Source organism: Protopterus annectens, chromosome 13.part0 (assembly GCF_019279795.1).
Source record: "Protopterus annectens isolate FY-2018-M chromosome 13.part0, PAN1.0, whole genome shotgun sequence".
NCBI classification, from domain to species: Eukaryota; Metazoa; Chordata; order Ceratodontiformes; family Protopteridae; genus Protopterus; species Protopterus annectens.
Window position 1 is genome coordinate 604,606,515 of NC_056747.1, and position 20,407 is coordinate 604,626,921.

The window sequence follows — 20,407 nt, forward strand, 5'->3', positions numbered from 1 at the left end:
TAGAGCCATTAGCAAAGAAAATAAGGGACTGAGAACTTCAAGGATACAACTGGTATTTGTAATCAAGAAAAAATGGCCTTATTTGCAGATGATACTATTCTGTACCTGACAAATCCAGAAAAGGAACATCTCAGTGTTGTGGAACATTTTCAGACGGTCTCAGGTTGTTCTGGAATACAACATTAATAAAGATAAAATAAACACTATAGCCATAAGTTATGTATCCACGCATTAATTTGTCTAGCAATACCCATTCTTATGGGGACACAAAATGATGTAGTATTCAGGAGTATGGATTAAAATGTTTCTTTTATGGCAGCTAATGATATGTGGAAACAAAACATAATACAAAAACTGAGAAAATAGAAGCTCTTGTTTATGAATATGGGTAGTAAGATAAAAAAGTCAACATTTTTAGTCCCTTTAGTTTTATATACAAGTCAGGGATATTTTTTATCAACCAGAGAAGTTGTGGACAATAATTAAAGTGTTTGAAGGAATTTATCTGGTAGGGGAAGATGGCAAGAGTTAAGTGGGATAAGTCGATCTTCCAACAGAGCAAGGTGGTCTAGCATTACATGATTTGAAAGGATATTTTAGAGCTACACAGTTAAGGTTCATTACATAACAGCAGCAGCAGAAGGTTATAATTCAAAGTGAAAATGAATGATGGTGAAAAGGGGGGGGGTCAATAAATATGGAGAGAGTTGGATTTTTGATGCAGACCCTTAAAGAGAACAACAAACAGATTATATTCATAAAGCAGCAGAAAATACTTTAAGAACTAAGCCACAGGGATAACTGCAAGTAAGGGTACAAAAAATATGCAAGAGGAGGCTGGGGTTTACTAGAGAAACATGGCAAAGGAATGAAGGCATTCAGAGCAAATAACTGGAAAGGGAAAGATAATAGAGTGGGATGAAGCCACTATGACATTTGGACTGCAGGTAAGAGACAGCCTTCCCTACCAGAGATTGACATCAGAGTAGAAAAGGTATAAGGGAATCCTAAGTAAAAGACCTGCTCTGGAAGAGGTTTTAGTTGAATCAAGAGCCAAAGGTGCTGCTAAAATAGAGATAATTCGTAGGGCATATAAAATATTGTGCAATAAGTATAAGAATCATTCAGACGAAGTTAGAAAAGATTAGGAAGAGAAACTGGAAAAGCAAATTACAAGGGGGAAGATGTTTGCTGCATACTTTGGAGCCATACACATGTCCTAAGTCCAGAGTGTTTAGAAGTTTCACTTGAAAGTGTCTGCGCAGATACTTTTTTTTTACCCCAAGGCTACTTCAAAGAATTTTTCTGCAGGTAGATAGCAAATGTTAGAGGAATGATGCAAAAGAAAGAGGGAACTGGGAAATTATGTTTTTGGAGTGTAATGTATTGGCAGATTTTAAAAATTCTTTACAGAGTACTCTGTCAGAAATATTGGGTGAGCAAGTGGCTGCAAATTAAGGAACTGATTCATTTGAACTGGGAAAATGGATCTAAATTGCCTAGACATATTAAGGCCTTGTTAAAGTTTAAATCTGTTAGCTGCCAAAAAAGCAGTTACTAGAAAATGGAAATCAAAGTATAAACAACCTGTATTTGAAGTAATGGATATTGTAAAAGACATAAAAGTTCTGGAAAATAAATTTTTAGAAAAAGGAAAGAGAACATCACATAGAAATAAATAGAATTTACAATATATGCAGAATTATGTTCCGGAGTAGCAGTGAGGTTTAAGGTAAGGCAGGAATTGATAAACAAAAGGTAATGAACCATTGGGTAAAAGTTGCTTTGGACAACCAAAATATACAAAAGAAAGAAATCCAGCAACTATCACTGCGGCAATGAAACAAACACAAACAGCTCAAATAATTGAAAACAAGTTGAAACGGTGCACAGTATTTAACAGACAAAGGTGAAAGTGCTCATTATTAATATTGTTTGTTTTCTTTTCTATTAATGTATGTGTGCTAATACACTGAGCGATAACTTAATAAAGTTCTTTTAAAAAAGAGCTATATTAGCATCAGTTTTATGCACAAAGTAATGGCATTATATACGTAACTGTAATACTTAATTGCAATATTTTTCTGGTGAATTGATTTGAACACTACTGAGGAAACTACATTAAAGACTGGTTTTGCTGGATTTGTACTTACAGTTTCAATAAATGATGACAAAAGCAGCAGAATCAATTTATGCAATATTATCAGAAAGTATGCAAACTGTTCACATATACTTTAAAGTTTTAGAAAAAGTTGTGAGATACAAATAACTACATTTGCACACAATATCTCTCAACTGTCACTGATTCTGCCTCATATTTTACCTTGCCCATCATAATTTTCGTAATTTACCATAAAATTAATCAATAACAGACATTAGAATTTCATACTTCTTATTCTTCAGACAATGTATGTTGATGAAAAAATCTTTGTGCTATTAACTTAACTGATATTTAAGTCTCATATTTTGAACCTTTGTCCCTGATTCTTGAGCAAAGAAGTTGAGAGCTATACTGCACACAATTAACACTGTCCCTTTCAGGAAAGTAAATAAGTAGGCCCAGAGAAGTCTAATTAATCTCAAACGCTAACCCATTTCACTGCAGTTTGTTTCACTAAAATGAAAACAACCTTAAGCACATTTACCCTTTGAACATATACCAGTTTACATTACTGTGTCCCCATCAGGACTCAAGGCTTAGCAAAACTATCAAGCATGACACAAATAGAAATGGCTCACAATAAGATAAACGTAAGTCAGCTATTTGTGGGTCTAGAGAGAGAAAACATAGTGTTTTTTACTTTTTTTTTTTTTTTTAATCCTCAGAAAGTACAATTCCACAATTAGTTTTCTCATCCTACAGAAAGCTTAAGAAATAATGGTAGGGACTGACAGGCATACAAACTCTCTCCTAGAATTCATTCTTCCTTGACCTTCCAAAAAGAATCATCTCATACATCAACCACTACTAAGAAATCAGTTAGTGAAATCCTGCTTTTTCAATCTTATTTTTGAGCAAAGGCAGTATTCTGGTCATCAGCTGTCAATTGTGTCCACAACTCCAGGACCCATAAGGCAGGCATTGCCCTCCCATACTGGGGCCAGTCGACTGGCCCAGAACCTGGCAGTGGAGAACTCCTCTTCCATGAGCCAGGCAAATCAGGAGAGATAATCACTGTAGAGCCATCCTGGTGAAATGTAGGGACTTTTATTATCACACAACCATCAAATATGAATTATATCAAGGCAGAATCCAGTCTCCAGTACAATAAAAAATATAATTTTCAAGAAAAAGAATGAGGTGGCTCTGACACCTTGGCTACAGCTTTCAATGGAGCAAAAAATTAGATTAAAACACACACATTATATAAGTAAGCAATTAAGAACAATTGAACAAATATAAAGAAACTTGTAACTCATTACATAATTAGAGCAGACTTATCCAAGAACATTCAGTGTTCAGTCTTGCATGTTTTAAGGTACTAAACTTAAATAATGTCACCCTATAGAGTAAAAAAAGTAACATTAGAGATGCCTTTGACCGCAGTACTTACACACTGGCCAGCAGAATAGTTTTTCAAATAAAGTATTTATTTTTAATTGATTTAGCAAGTAGCTGAACTGTGCCACAAGTCGTTTCAGTCACAATCTAGTACTAAAACACGCAAAATATAAAGAAGTGTAACAACACAATACAAAATGTTAACAACACACTTTAAATAGCAGAGTACAGCCCTGACACAACTACTGACAATGAGAGCACTTTACAATTCAATACATATAAAAGGCAAAATTAAATATAAAACATTCAACAGTGAAGTTACAAGGCTGAAAACTAAGGAATGAAATACACAGGCACTGGAAAAAGGACAGGTAGTATGGGAATTACAGAAATTAGGTTACAGAGCCAATGCAGCTGCTTACAGACAGACAGATGTTTTACGTAGAATTTGATGTGGTTAGAGAAAGACAAGCACACGGTAAGGACAGAGTGCTTGGGAATGATCTCCAGATGCATGGATCTAGACGGCCGACAGCCCTGCTAGCAAAGACTAGTGATTTTATGGGCATGATAACAGTAACAGCAGAGGCCAATGCAGGCAGCATAGAGGGATAAAGCCCTGAATATAGCTCTGGCAATCTGATTTCAATTCTCAGTTTGAGAGCCTGACTGTGCTAACAGGGGAAGATGGATGTACCCCTTCAGGGGGGGGGGGGCAGGGAACACAAAGCCTCAATCCCTCTTAGGAAAGGTGGTGTTGCAGTGAGAGTACTGGGTGTGGGATTTTGGCTCACCAAGCCACTGCCTGGTAATGGCCCACATTCGTGTGTGCACAAGACTGTGGTGATAGAGGTAGCCTGATGATACCCTTGCCCCCCCAATCTGGGGCACAGTTACTGACTTAATGCAAAACTACCCAAAGACTTCCTGAATAATGACTGCACCTGATGGATCTTGCCCTAGCAGATCTGGGGAGTACTCCCTGCTGGAGAACGACTGGTTTTGAGATCAACAGGGGAAGAATTGATGGTTGGCAGGCAGATAGAAAAGGCACCTGGTTGGGGGGGGGGGGGACAAGAGTAAGAGCAGAGGGATCAGGGGAATTCAAAAGACCAAAAACTTGTTTTGGCACTTAGCGATGCAGTATCTTACACTGATTCAAGTGCATGACCTTATAATTAGGTACTGCAATGAGTACAGAAATCCTAAAAGAGGAAAATGTTGCCAGGCAGCCAATAATGCAGCTTTTTGCCTTCTCTAACAATGAAATTGTAGGTGTGGATTTGCACTGCTTGCACTGTTAGAATATTTTTGGCAGCTATGGAGCTGATGATGGATGGAGAACATCTGAGTATGAGTAGAAGTATCCCTTTTCTAACAACAACCCTACGTCGTTTAGATGATTGGAAGTTGAATTAAGTCTATATGGCAGATATTAAATTTTATTACCAAGTTTGTGCCCATGTGTGGAGAAAGATAGTATGGAGTCAAACTAGATGCCAAGGATACTTTATAGAGTCGCCTTCATTAGGGTCAGTAAATATCCAGCTGAATTCAAATGAGTAGAGACACGTATGAATGCCCCATAGCACTGCATTTGTTTTACTGAGGTTCACATTCAGAATTATTACTTGCAGGCTTTGCATATATCATCCAGGGAAGTATCAAGGGTATTTCTGATTGCCTCCAGAGTGTAGTCAGATTCCCAGAAGACAATGTCATTGACATTGGCATGAAACAGAATGATATTAGCTGACTGCTCACGGATGAAAGAATTAATGTAAACTGTAAACAATAGTGATTCAAGTATTCATGCTTGGGGAATGCTAGATAAAACTAGGGAAACAGGTATAAGAATGAACAAGCTTGAAAAAAACTGCCATATATGTAAGTATTAACAGAACCATAATAGGGAGTTGGAGCAGATGCCATATAGAGAGAAGCTCTCTGATGTGAAGTAAATGATTCACAAGGTCATCAAAAGCTTTAGAGAGATCTAGGAAAATGTCTGCTCTGAGGTGTCCAGCATTCGCTGAGCAGTAAACTGCATCTGGCAGACTGAGGCGTGCAGTATTTGTGCCACGTCCTTTTCTAAACCCATGGTGGTGATCGGAGAGAAGAACAGAGTAATCAATGTGTCCTTGAAGTCAAGAGGTTGTTGCCTTTCTTATAATTTTTACAAGAGGAAATAAGAGTGCAACAGCTCTTAATCAGTCTGACTAATGTCAGAGCATGATCTAAACTATTTTGTTCTATAAAGTGAGGCAAAAGGGCTATCAAACTTGCCTTTTGCTAGTATCTCTCAAGTATTTTCAGAGCCCACCCAACCTTACATTTCCTCTTAGAGTGACCAGTTAAAACATCACATGAACATCTTAGGGCTTCTACTCAATTGCCACTTATTTTATTAAAACATGTCTAAAATATAGGAATAAGTACAGCAGTTACCACAATAGAAACTCAAACTACAACTGTCTCACTTCTTATAATGAACATGGACCAAGTAATCCTTACTACCGTCTCCATGTCTATAAGAAAGCTTAATTTACTATGTTAAGCAATTTTAACACATATATCTTTTATGAAAGTGAGACAAAACAGTATATTTTGTAAAATAATCAACATTTCAATACACTGAAAAATTACGTTTAGATCAATCAACAACATTTTTCAAGTCATTACTACAGCTTTATCAAGATACAAAACTCACACCATAAAAAATGGGAAATTATCTTCTTAGCTTCAGATGAGAGGCCTGTAACAATATTACATGCACATTTAGCTTTTAAAAACACTCTACAGGGGACTGATGTCAACAGATAGTTAGGGTAATAGCAGGAGGCCTAATAAGGAAAACTATCAGAAGTGGGCTTCCACTAAAACTAAGTAGCAAAAAGTAAACTAAGGCTACCTTGTAAAGAAAGATCCAAAAAATTAATCTCAACAGGATGACTAGAAAGAAGATAAACTAAATCTTTCAGAATTAAGTTAATTAAGAAATACAGTACTGTCTTGGTGATTGCCCCGACAAAGAAACAGCAAATCATCTGGTTAACAATGAACTACAGAACCAAAAAACTAATTTTGATAATTGCATTCTGCCTCTTCCAGGCCCATAAAAAGCTTCTAACAAGTTGGAGAAAAAAGAATCCCCATAGCGGTGCCACAAATTGCAAGAACAATTCTATATCAAACTTGAAAAAACTAATTTTCTAACATGACTGGCTGTAGCGTCCTAAATAAATAACAAATCACCTGTAAACCATGTTCATATCTAATATAGTATGAAGATCAGTGACCTCTATAGCAGAAATCCACAGGTAGAGTTCTGGGAATTTTATATGGTAGTCTTATAACTTTTATTCAGAGTATCATATCAGCTATGTCCACATAAGGAAGGATACATGCTTCTACAGAGCTGCTGTGCTAAGATGGGAAGCAAGAACACCTTAATTGTGCTTGCCCTTCCGAGTACCTGTATATTAAGTGTACTTTCAGGGCCTTCCCCCACGTGGCACTCCCGTCTCCCCCCATGCAAAAACTCTTATCCCTCCCCAGCTGTTTCCCAAACCCTGATGATCTGAGCTGGAATCAGTCCTTTATCTCACCATGTGACACAGCTGACAGCCGTACTGTCCTTCTCCTCTAAAGGAGAAACAAAAACATTGACTGGGGAATTTCAGGCAGATTCCAGTGTGCTAGCACTGCACATCAGAGGCAATGAAGAAGTCATAAGCATAGCAGCAAAAATACAAGTTTTCAAACCATGTGTGAGGGTGACATTCCCAGCTCTATATACCACAGACAGAAATGAATGGTTCACTGAGTAACATCACAGAGTGCACTAGGTTTGTAGTGCACCAAACACAGATTGACCATCGTCATCTACAGCCTGCCTAAGAAGTGCAGTGCTGCTCACATATGTTGCAGTAGCATAAGCATTCTTACCTCAAGCACTGAATAGGCATTTATAAGCCACTGATACTGCAAGTGGTGATTAAATGCATTAAATACTTAGTTAAATACTTAACCCTTTTACAAAACTGTGCAGCCAAAGTAGTGGTTGGTAAAGGGCATAGACCTGGGCAGGCCACCAGCACTATGACAGTAAAGGGAAGGGAGTGTACACAGAATTTACACTGCAGGTAACATTTCTGCACAAAACAAAGGGCAGTGGGCAAAAACAGAACAGCACTCATGGACATCATGGGACAATATCCCTGGATGCATCTTAAACAGCATGAAGCATAATTTAGCCACACCCCTCGCAACACTGTTCAATCTCATCCTCCATACAGGTTTTGCACCAAGCAAACCAAGAACAGCTACAGTCATTCCTCTGCATAATGGTGGGCCCTTCCACAGACCCATAAGTCTGACCAGCCTCATATGCAAAGCCATGGATAGACCTATCATGGAACTAGTCAATCAGGACATAGGGAACCTCCAAACACTGGACCCATGTCAGTTTGAATCTGTCAAGGGTGTGTCATGCTTACTCAATCTGATGGAGTTTTTTTTTGAAAAGGTCATAACAGCAATGGATGAAGGCAAAATGGTACACACACAGTATAGTTTGATCTAGCCAAAGTTTTTTGACAATTCCCCACTCAGGCACAGTAGAAATCTAAATAAACTAGGAATAAACTCCTATGTCATCCTCTGGATTGTCAACTGGATCACAGAGAGGACCCACAAAATCAAAACAGGGAAAGTTACCTACACAAACAGACCAATCACCAGAGGAGTACCCCAGGGTTGGTTCTGTGCACGTCACCTGTGTGAGGCCTCTCTTACTTGGCATCTACTTTTCTGAAGTACAAACCAATACCAAAGGGCTCTGGCTTACTAAATTTGCAGATGACTGCAATCTAGCAGCAGTCATTGAATCTCCAAATGACTTAGCCATCCTGCAGGAAGGTTTGTCCCAAATAAATAAAATGGTGCCAAAATCATGGGCTGAAATTAAACCTTTGTGAAGTCATCTACTCCAGGGAACTACCACATTGACAATGCATCCCTAAGAGCTGACCCAGATGTTCAGGATTTGGAAACTTCTGTCAACAGTTACCTAACTTTTGACCAACATGTGCCCATTGTTGTAAGAAAGTCCTTCTGCATCGCACGGCTTATAAATAAAGGAACTGTACCTAGATCTAAGAATGTCATTGTTCCCCATTACTCACCTCTTATTAGGCCAATCACTGAACATTATGCCCTATTTGGCAAGTATCTGTCTAGATACATGCAACAACTGGAACATCCATAGAGATACCTTACTAAAGGGATACAAGGCCTAAACATGTCCTTCATGGGCTGACTGAAAGCCCTGTCACTATACTTGGGATCCTACAGACTGGTAACAGGCAGGGTTGCCAGATTTCATATCGGCCAGGTAGGGACGACAAAAAAAAAATTAAAGAACAGTAGATCTACACTAAACAGGGAGCTTCTCGTGTTTAATGCGGAACATTGCATTCAACAGAAGTAGCTCCGTGTTTAGCGATTTTTGTTTAGCCCGTATACCGGCATACGGGCCAATCAAAAATCGCTAAACACGGAGCTACTTCTGTTTAATGCAGAACAGAAGAAGCTCCGTGTTTAGCGATTTCTGATTGGCCTGTATGCCAGGTATAAGGGCCAATCAAAAAAAAAAACAAACAAAGCGGAGGCTGGCCGGGATTTAAACTGGCAGGGCGGGACTCGGGATCAGGCTGCTGATCTCGGGACAGTCCCGCCCAAATAGGGACGTCTGGCAACCCTGGTAACAGGTGACCTGTGTCTGACATACAAGGCATCCTCTGACCCAGTACTGATGGATTTACTGCACATCAGCAAGTCAAATGGCATCAGAAATACTCAGTCTAAGGATCTAAACCTCTTCTGCAACATCAACAGAGTGAATGGTATGGAGAGACAAGTATATTTCACAGATGATACAGCTGCTCTGGAACAGACTTTTGATGCACATAAAACAAAGTTCATCTCTGTCCATATTCAACTGCAACTTGGATCTATGGATGGGAAGCAGAAAATTTATCCCAAGACTGCCCCCTGTACTACTAATGGACAGAGGTAGATCCTAAATGCTTTATCCCATGCAAGTCCTCCCCAGTTATCTATGGTGTGATCTCAGTTACTCTCAATAGGGTTAATATGTGGTAGATGACTTACCAAAGGCTACATTAATGCATTTTTGGCATTTAGTTTCAATCCATAACTTTGGCACTAGTTATGTATTTGAGACAAACTTTCCTGCAGAATTGCTAAGTCATTCATGCAATAAATCAGCCTGGTTATTTATCCCAAGTTGACTATTCTTCACCTGCAGCCTTAGGTACTAATGTTCCACAACAGTGTGAACCATGTCTGAACAATACAGGTTCCCAAAAATCCATACAAGCATTGGACTAATCTTATGACACTGGCTGTGTCTAGAAGGGATGGCTAACTGAGGCTACTTCAAGTTTCTCAGAAAAGTATTAAAAATATTATGTGTACGTCTAGGTAGTTGCATCATTGATAGTGAACGTTTTCTTAGTATGTGTTTAACTAGTGAATATTAGTCATCAGTTTATAACAGTCACCATGGATATTCAATTGCTCTTTAATGCAATTCCTCATTAATATAACATCAAAACATATACATATTCATTGAACACACATACAAGCTTTCCATGAGCTTGTGTTGGAGAAATAACATTTTGTTTTAACTTTCACATGTAGATACGAGTATGTCCATGTCTACAATTTCTACAAATTTTGTCTAGCAGAGTGGGTAGAAAATTTTAACAACGATTATTTTACAACTGGTTTGTGGAAGTCACATTTTTGCTTTGGGATGCAGCTGAACAGTCTTTGCATGAATCTCTCCAATAAATGAATCAGAACATTTAGCTAAGACTACAAGTTCTACATTTCCAGAAGAGTATATAGTATTTAACTATGTTTATACAATGGAATCTGATAATGGAGTGAATACATACCGAAGAAATCTGTTAAGAATACAACTATTTAATAAGATATAGAATGTTCACACTAGGTACTTATAGACATGTCCACAAAGGTTAACTGTTATGGACATCTTGTTTTATTACTGATAATTGATTTACATCTGAGCTATAATTAATGTTGACTGTTGAATGATTTCTACTTAAGCTGTTACAACCGCAATTAAATAATGTATTCAGTACAGAACAGGAAGAGACATCCTTTTTATTTCTGATGGTTATTTTCCAGTACAACAGCAATCAGTGACACAGCTGTGTGTCACTAACACAAACATTTTTGAGATTATAAAAAGTATCTACACAGATATTTAAGTGAATATATGTGATATACTTTTAGTGAATATTTCTGAAACAAGAGCTATTCTACAATAAAACATACATTACTAACTTGCATACAGAAATAGAATTTGGCAATAATTCACTACTGGGTGTGGGCAAATTACCCATGGTTGATGCGGTTTTATCATGAGGACAAAATCTGAGTGTTTAAACAAAGCCAACCACAGGTAAATCCTGCATTACTCACACTAAGCAGTGGATTATTGCTATTTTACACAGACATTACTTAAAAAAAAGTCTTACATTTTCTAAATAATGTCATAATAGTGTTCTTCCATTGTCTTCAGGTAGTCTGGAGTATCCAATATGTATAGCATGCATGCTCTACATCTCCAGCATGGCAACTTTCAAATATTTAGATTTTTTTCAGAATGTCCAGATGTCTGACTAATGTTTCTGGTCTGATATCAATAAAAGCTGTGTTTATTTATTTATTTTTGTTGAGGCATTGAGACTGAAGTACCTAAATGACAGACGACTCAGTTTAAGTTTTTAGGTATGCCATGATGCTGTTTGCAGGATAACTTTGGGCATCTTGATGCTTTTTTTTATTTTTCCTGCTCCACAAAGCTATTTACTGGTGGGGAGACTTTTTTTAATGGTTTCATGTCTCCTTGTCTCTGCTTAGAAAAACATGCGGAATCGGCAGTGTACATAACTAGAATACCTCTATCTGCTGCCTGGGTGATTTACTAGAAAATAAATCCTTTGAGGGGGATGGGCAGAAGAAAAAAGAATGTTTTGCTGAAGTCTGCAGCAGTATAAATAATTGGTCCAGCTGACCTAAACTGCTTTCGTTTCCATTAGTATATGGTGCATTTACAACAGACACGCTGACTGGATCTTCCAATCAAGTGTGCACGTTTTTGAATACTAATGGACTTTTGGTGCATAATTGGGACTTTTGCAATATAATAAATGTATTAACTATAAATGCATAAGATACAAGACCGATACATACATATTATATAAAATATAAACTATATAAGATAAATATCATAGAAGTGCTATCTACTAGTAGTAAAGTATTTGCAATTTTATTATATGCTAACTGAGCTACCTGGAATTGTGAATTGCATGGAAAGACTATTATACAGGCAAAACAAATAACCTAAGGAAAGCATCTCAGACCACGTGTCTAATAATCTTCTTCTTCTTCTTTCGTCTGCTCCCATTAGGTGTCACCACAGCAAATCATTGTCCGCAGAATGAGTGGCAGTAAAGTTTTACAGTGTCAGGTTGCCAGCCCTGTGCCCAAACTTCCTCAGAAATCACACACACATGCACACCCTCACACCTAGGGCCAATGTCTTGGGAATGTGGGAGGAAATTGGACCACCCGTAAGAAACCCTTGCAAAACGCAAGGAGGACATGCAGACTCCACACAGAAGGCACCCCAGCCAAGAATCGAATCAGAGAACTGCTGCACCACTCACAGACCACATATGTCTAATATTAAACATGAAATAGACACTAACGTGAAAGCTAAATACATTACTGTGGTCCAACTTTTTTTTTTGGTACTGGAATTAATGCGTACTAATAAATGTGATGGTGAAGTTGTCAGTCAGAGTAACACAAATATAACTGGATTAATTATTTTACAGCTTACAATCCACCAGGACTTAATACAGGTTATTTTTTTTTTAAAAAACAATTTGATTCACATCTTCTCTATTCACATTTTTAAAAGTGGTTTTATTCAAGATTTTTTTCAGGGTATGTTCAGCTTCAATAATACTGTACTATAACTCAGTTAATTTATTCATTGCTAATGGGTCATGAACATGTATGAACATCTGAAAGAGTGCTTGCATACATGAAACACTTGTGCCATTTTATTATATTTATTTTACAAATTAAAGTGCCTTTTACATAGTATCAAGCCAACTTGTTTTTTATGTTTTTCATTTCTGCAGTAGTCATGGGGCTTTAATAAAATATGCAACCATTTGGATAAGATAAACTGAAGAAGTTCTGTGAGCACAGTTTCCTACAAACTAATAATCTGGGAACAGTGTACTGCAATGCTTTGCAGATTACCCAGTACAGATAAGGACATGGTCCATTCACAACACTGGATAAAACCATGCTGAAAGGAGCTTTTTGAAAAAAAAAATGCAGACTGTAGCATTACAGATGGGAAAGGGTTTAGGTAACACATTAACGGGGCCAACAAGCGTGCACCTTCTAGAGTAAAAACAATATACAAACACTACAAATGACACCAGGGGACAGACATCAGTGTGAAAGAATGAGCTAATGTCAATTACAACTGTGATGAGTCAGCCTCAGCAAAGCAGAACTAATCCACATATCCCCCAAAACAGAAGCTGGGAAGAAAACAAAACCAAGACTGTAAAAACACAGTATTCAAATTTTTAGCAGATTACTAACAGTACTGTAGCTAGTATTCCCTGAAGTCTCAGCATTTTTAATAAATTGTTTCATTTATCTGCTACTATGGCACAAGTGCTTTGTTTATTATGAACAATGAAAACTGATACTCACACGGAATTGAACAAGTATGCCCGTCCTTGACTTCCTTGAAAAGACTGTAAAACAAAAAACAAAAAAAAAACAGAAGCTTAAACAAATGTTGTTCTGGCACGAGTCTCCAAGATCAGAAGAGAAGCAGTACAAGGTATGTCTTTACTTCTGAGTAACACGACGTGAGCCGCCACAAAGTCTGCTTACAGACTATAGTTGCCATTCAGATGGCACCACATTTAACTAAAAGCTCACTAAGCAAACAAAACATGCTACCTTCTATAAAAGCTGCCACAAACTGGTTAAATATTCTGGTAAGGGAAATTGAGAAATGAGCTACAAACATGTTAATATACTTCATATGTACTATACAGGCATCAGCTTAGGCATGTGATTTGACAAACACATTCTGCTGAAAGATAAGGAAAGAATTGGCTGCATTTCCTCACACCCCCACTGATTTATCACAGATAATATTTATCTTTTTAGGGTAGAGGTGAGAAGGTATGCTGTATAAGAAAAAAAAAAAAGAAACGAGAAACTAGTGGTCTTAAAACTTCGTTGATGAGCTCAGTCGCAATAATTTCCAAAAATCATGAAACCCAGGTAGTGTTCCAAACCAGCAAGCCTTTATTCATCACAGGCAAGCGATCCTCAGTAACAAAAAAATCAGAAATATTTTAACAATGCTAAAAATATCAGCTTTTATATACTTAAAAGCAGGTGTGTGATCTAATAAATATCCATCGTGTGTATTAGTGTGCATAAAAAACTAAGTTATTAACAGCTCAGAAAAAAATGTCAGTGCTTTGCCAAAAAAACTGTCATAACAGTTTTCATGTTTACAGCCTCAAAACATGTTGATACAATGAAAACTAGTAGGAAAAACACACACAAAATACAGAAAACAGTGAATGAAATAAACTTGTAATGTATAAAAGTGTGCAGATGTGTGCATGAGTGCCCACTAGTATGATAAATGGGAGAATTATGATAGTGCTTTGCCAAAAAAAAAAAAAAAAACTTAAAACTTTTTCTGAGCTGTTATTAACTTAGTTTTTTATGCACACTAATACACACAGATGGATATAAATCCGCAATGGTGCAGTGGTAGCGTTGTTGCCTCACAGCAAGAAATTCTCCAATTCGATTCTCGGCTGGAGTGCAGGGAGTGCCTTCTGTGTGGAGTCTGCATGTCCTCCCCATGGTTGGGTGGGCGTTTGAAAGAGATGTGTAAATGGGCTTGCCTTTGTTGAAGGTTGGACATCGAGCTGGAATCTCGGTGTTCATGAAAATCTACTGCCAATCATTAGTGGACCGGAGTTCCACTGTGGCGACCCCTAACCGGGAAAAGCCGAAAGACAAACACAACAACAATACACACAGATGGATATTTATTTGATATTATTAGATGTATTTTTATATTTATGGTGTTTAGGTTGATGTTCCTTCTTTGAAGGTTGGGCGTGGGGCTGGCAACTCGGCACCGTAAAAAATCCACTGCCAATCATTGGTGGACCGGAGTTACGCTGTGGCGACCCCTAATCGGGAAAAGCCAAAAGACATTACTATGGTGTTTGGGTTGATTGTGTTTATGGTTAGATAGCTATGTGTTTTTTTTATTTCAGTTCTAATCCCAGACCTGATGAAGGCTTTATTGCATTAGTTAGCTGAAAGTGATTTTAGTTAAGTCTTTTTGTGTATATCTTTTTATGTAAACGTTATGCTTTTCTTAATACCCACTTTGGTAATGTGGGTTGCAAATAGATAAAGTAGTGTTTTCCTTAACTAAGGGTGGCCACGGTGGTGCAGTGGTTAGCGTTGCCAGCTCACAGCAAGAGGTTCTCTGGTTCGATCCTTGGCTGGGATGCGTTCTGTGCGGAATCTGCATGTCCTCCCTGTGGTGGTGTGGGTTTCCTCTGGGTGCTCAGGTTCCCTCCAACATCCTAAAGACATGCTGTAGGTGGACTGGACACTCTAAACTGGCCCTAGGTGTGAGTGCATGCATTTGTCTGTGCCTTCTGTGGAAGGTTGGGCGCCACGCTGGCAACTCGACACTGTAAAACTCCACTGCCAATCATGAGCGGACAGGTGATCCGCTGTGGTGACCCCTAACTGGGAAAAGCTGAAAGAAGAAGAAGTGTTTTTCTTAACTAGGATTTAGTTTGACCTAATTAGTAGTAGTGCGTGGGGGTTGGTACTTGCTGTTCTAAAATGCACTTTTACAGGCCTGTTTATATTGTCTGCCATGAATAGGCTGATTTAAAATTAAACAATATGTATATTGGCCACACCTACTTCTAAGTATATAAAAACTGATATGTTTAGCATTGTTAAAATATTTCTGTCTTTTTATTACTGAGTATCACTTGTCTGTGATGAATAAAGGTTTGCTGCTTTGGGACACTACCTGGGTTTCATGATTTTTGAAATTTATTGTGACTGAGCTCAAAAACAAAGTTTTAAGACCACTAGATTCTCTGTTTTTTTTTTTTTTTTTTCTCAACAGTCGTGGTGGTAAAGATGGAAATAGACAGATTCCTGTACTTGTTCATTTTTTTCATGCTATATAAGAAAGTGCAGGGCAACTGCATGACAACTAGCTAAAAGACAGAAACATATAGCTGGGTGTGGCAGGTGCTTCATCTGAGACCCTAAATGCAACCATAAGACTCCCCCAGTGCCCTGTGCAGGGATTCTACATTTTCATCATTTATTTCTCTGATCTCCAGGTCAGAAACCAGGATGCCTGGTTAAATATGTTTGCAGTGTTATTGTCAAGACCCCCTGTGACACGTGTACCTTTTAGCAAGAACATAACCTAGTGAAAACATACATGGTGTACTGAAAATAGGCTCCAATTACATGTGAAAAAGTGTAGTGTTGATGCATTTGGCAAACAATTCCTATCTTCAACATGCAGTATATACAACACACCATTACAAAACAAAATTAATTCTTGTATTACAACCCATTGCTAACATAGTTAAATTACACTTAACAAGGCACCCTCTGCACCTGTCTAAATAATTCAGTTCACTACACTGTAATAAACATTAACTTATTTACTAGAATACAGGTACAAAGGTAGAATGAATTTCAGCTAATGGGTCTACAGCATCTACAGGGAAAATAAGTTTATTGGGTCCAGGATTGCCAGATTTCTAAATGGATCGGTAGGGCCCAAGGGACCAAAAAAGGTCCTTCATGCTAAGTGACGACCAAAAGAATACATAGCCCACTGTTTTGCACTGAGCAGAAGTGGCTTCCCTTTGCGATTTATGATTGACTCGTATCCCGGTATACGAGCCAATCAAAAATCACAAAGCTGCTGATCTCGGGATAGTCCTGCTCAAATAGGGACGTCTGGTAACCCAGATTGGGTCAGTCTGTGGTTAGGCAGCAAATGTGAAAAAAAAGCATGCAATTTTTTTTTTTTTTTTTTTTTTTACAAACAGTCAAGTCTAACAAAACTCCTTAAGGTTCAGATATCAGAAATCCAATGAGGTTGAGGACTGGCTTAATGGTTACATCATTTACCTCACAGGCACAAGATACAGGGCTTGGTTCTCACCTTTGAAGGATGCATAACTAGGCTTATAAGGGCCTTAGTGGTTGTAATTGTTTTGACATGGCACAATCATGTTGCCAGTGAAAAGGACCCTGTTTAAAGTTGGTCTGAGTGGTATTTACTGCTCTGGATTCAGATATCTGATTTTCTTGTTATTCTGAGCCATCATCTGATCCCACAAAGTGTGAAGACTCTGTTGGGAGTTTTACTTACTTTCTTTTGGCCATTGTCATGTCCCCCCTGTCTCTCAGAGGTCTCTTGTGCACCCTGAAAAGGATAACAATGACTTTGTTGTTCCTAAAGGAAGCAGTTATCATTTTTGTCTTACTGGTCTCTAAATAACTTCTCCTTTCTTTTTAGACAGGACTGTGGTCCCACAGGTTCATAGAAGGTTACTAGGCTAACAACCATAGAGCCCTTATAAGTCTACCAATATTTATCCTGAGTTGCCCCAATTGTCAGTGGTTAGATGAGTGAAGTTCGCAAAGGTAAGGGTCTATGGTAGTTAATAACGACTTCCACTAACCAGGAGGGACATGGGCACCAACCCAGGAATGAATCTCTGGTCACCCATCCATATTAGGTTGCATTCAAGGAGGGTCAGGGAGGAGCTCAATTTCACATGAACTGCATGCTTGTTCCAGAGAAGTGGCAATCTCTGGGAGATGTATCCCATCTTTCCAGCATGACCTGTTAATATCAGAACATACGTTAAGAACCTGGAGCAAGTGCCTCTTATGCAGTTTGATTTACAAATGTCTAGCATTTCCATCAGGGCCAGGTTAGAGACTGCCCTGTAAGCCAGGCACAGGTCACCCCTTAGCAACCTGTAGGAGACAGAATAAAGTGACATGGCTTTCAGTCTTTCCACATAGGACTTGTTTAGTCTACACTGTAATTTCCTGGTGAGAAACCTCTGTGGTTTCTCTAGTTGCTGCAGGTATCTGGTAAGGTACATGCAAAAGGGAGCACTGTACTCAATTATTGGACTAATGAAGGCCAATTACAATAGAATTATAACATCCTTAGATCTAGATGTGATGACTTTATTCATAAGAGGTTCCACATAGAAGGATTTCATTACTACTGTGGATACATGGTGGTCAAAGTTCAGGGTACTATCAACCTCAGAACACAGATCACATACCACAGGATCTACACTTGGAGGGGTCTGTCTATAATGTAATTAGCAGGGATGTCAGCTTTCTCAAAGGGAATAATGTATTTTTTTTCTGCATCTAACTTTAATCTGTGGCTTAACCACCAATCATTTGTCTGTGTTAACCATGTCTGCAGTATATCAACATCACTGGGGGACTCAATGATTTTTCCAATTTGCAATCGTCAGCAAAGTTGGTCAGCCACAGGCCTTCCAAGTTTGCCTGGACTTCTGAGAAATAAATTCTGAACAGTAAGTTGCCCAGTACAGAACCCTGTTATATGCCACTGAAGGCTGGTCTTTTGCTTGAGGTGAAGTCACCACTTTGACAGCATGTGTCCTGTCGGTGAGCTAGTTGGCTACCCATCTGGTAATGTAAGGGTTAATATAATACCTGAATGGGGGATTGTATTAAATGCCTTGTCTAGGTCAAGATAGATGGTATCCACTGTCTTTCCCTCGTTCAGGTCCTTGGTGACTTTTTCAAAGAAGTCAACCATGTTTAACAGGCATGATCTACCTTTAACAAATCTGAACTGAGTTGGGTCCAGAGTTGGGAGATAACCTAAGTCCTTGGTTAATAAGGTCCAAAATGATTCTTTCCATGGCCTTGCAGATGAGGCTAGTCAAGTTTATGGGCCTGTAACTCCCATGGTCGGTTGATGGTCCTCCTTTATGCAAAGGGATTGCTATTACTGTCCTCCATTCCGCCAGAACATAGTCAGTTCACAGGCTGTGGTTAAACAGGGATCCAAGTGGGTCGGCTAGGTCATGTTTAAGTTGTTTAAAAGGCAATATGGGATGTTGTCTGGTTCAATTGATGTTTTGGCACTGGAGAGTGTCGAGATGACCTGCTCTCTTCAGATAACAGACTGAGGAATGGTGGAAGATATACTTTGGGGGATGGAGGGGTGAACTTTGCTCCAAATCTGTCAACTAACAGGTTGGCTATTACCTTTAGCTGAGTATGGGTGGTGCCCTCCACAATCAGCTCAATGCATATCTGGGTATTCCCTTTTAGAGTTTGGATGTAGTTAAAGAATGCCTTGTGATTGTCCTTAGCTAGGGAGGCTACTTTTGCTTCATAATTAGCTTTGGAGGACGTTACAAGATCTCTAATTTGCTTGTTAAGCTGGAGAGGGATTTCTTCCTCTGCTGAGCCAGTTCCCTCTTATTCTTGGACATTAGTTTCTTTTTCTTGTTGTGTAGCCTGTTTATACTAGGGGTCCACCAGGGTGGCTTGTTTTTTTGGCAAGAACTGGTTTTAATACAGTCAAGTACAGTCAATTCTATACACCTGCTTGAGTGGTTATACAAGGCACTGATGTACAGCTCTCAATAGCAGTCCATTTTATCTGCATTCAAGGGGGCTTTGAAACTTCTTATACCATCACTTAGTAGGAGGTAGTTTGATTCTGAAAAGTTCTTAAGCGTTTTTGAGCTTGATGAGGTATTTGGTCTTATAATTACATCACATGATACTGATTTATGGTCCTATCTTACCAGGGAGGACATTACACAGGGCAGGGGGGGTGCAATGCTTTCCCACATTAGTGAGTACAATGTCCAGGACATTTGATTCTTTTGTTGGTGTGCTGACTAGCTGTTCCACAGCATTTGCAGTGATAAAAGTCCAAGAGCCTCTGAGCTAGCATGTTTGTGGTCATGTATGTTTCCCACTCGATGGAAGGTTAATTAAAATCACCCATGAGTAAGATGTTGGACTGTATGGCAAGTGACTCCAGTAAGTCCAGGTATGTGGTATGCTTTTCAAGGTTCATGGTGGGAGACCTATAGCTAGCTATGATGTGGTAGGGGGCTTTGCCTACAGTTAACTATACATGGAGTAGCTCAAGAGATTCATACTCTCTGAACAGTCTCCAGGTGTACTTATCCTTAATGAAGATCAATACACCTCCTACTTTGCTTCTTTCACTCTCAGTTTGTGGTCTGAAAATATGGAAGGCATTGTAGCCCTGCATGGCCAGGGTGCTTTCCACTCCTCTGTATGATGTCTCGGTGACTGCACAGATGTCAGCATCTTCCAAAGTGAGGAGTGCTTCCAGGGAGTGCAGTTTCTTGTTTAGACTCCTAACATTAATCAGCAGTATCTATAGTTTATCTAGAGTGGATTTTATGTTTGGAGTTTGGTTATTTTGACACTGCCCAAAAAAGGCACAACAGGGGTGGCTAATGTCTTTGCCCGTATCCAAAAGCCTATAGAAGAGAGGTGCAGATCACCTCTGGCAAAGCAGTGTGGCCTGTTGACCATGTCTTCCCATGCTGACAGATATTGGATCCCCTTGGATTGACATCAGAAACTAAGCCAATTGTT

General features: G+C 38.8%; 1 protein-coding gene across 2 annotated transcripts in view; it reads right to left on the reverse strand.

Annotated features, from left to right (window-relative positions):
• The window catches only part of YPEL2 (yippee like 2), a 955,069-nt gene that overhangs the window by 329,480 nt on the left and 605,182 nt on the right, over positions 1–20,407 (reverse strand). For both annotated transcript variants that reach the window (XM_044054270.1, XM_044054271.1), the window contains one exon: positions 13,364–13,407. In XM_044054270.1, coding sequence (XP_043910205.1) covers positions 13,364–13,407 — 44 coding nt within the window. The remainder of the gene's footprint in view (positions 1–13,363; positions 13,408–20,407) is intronic.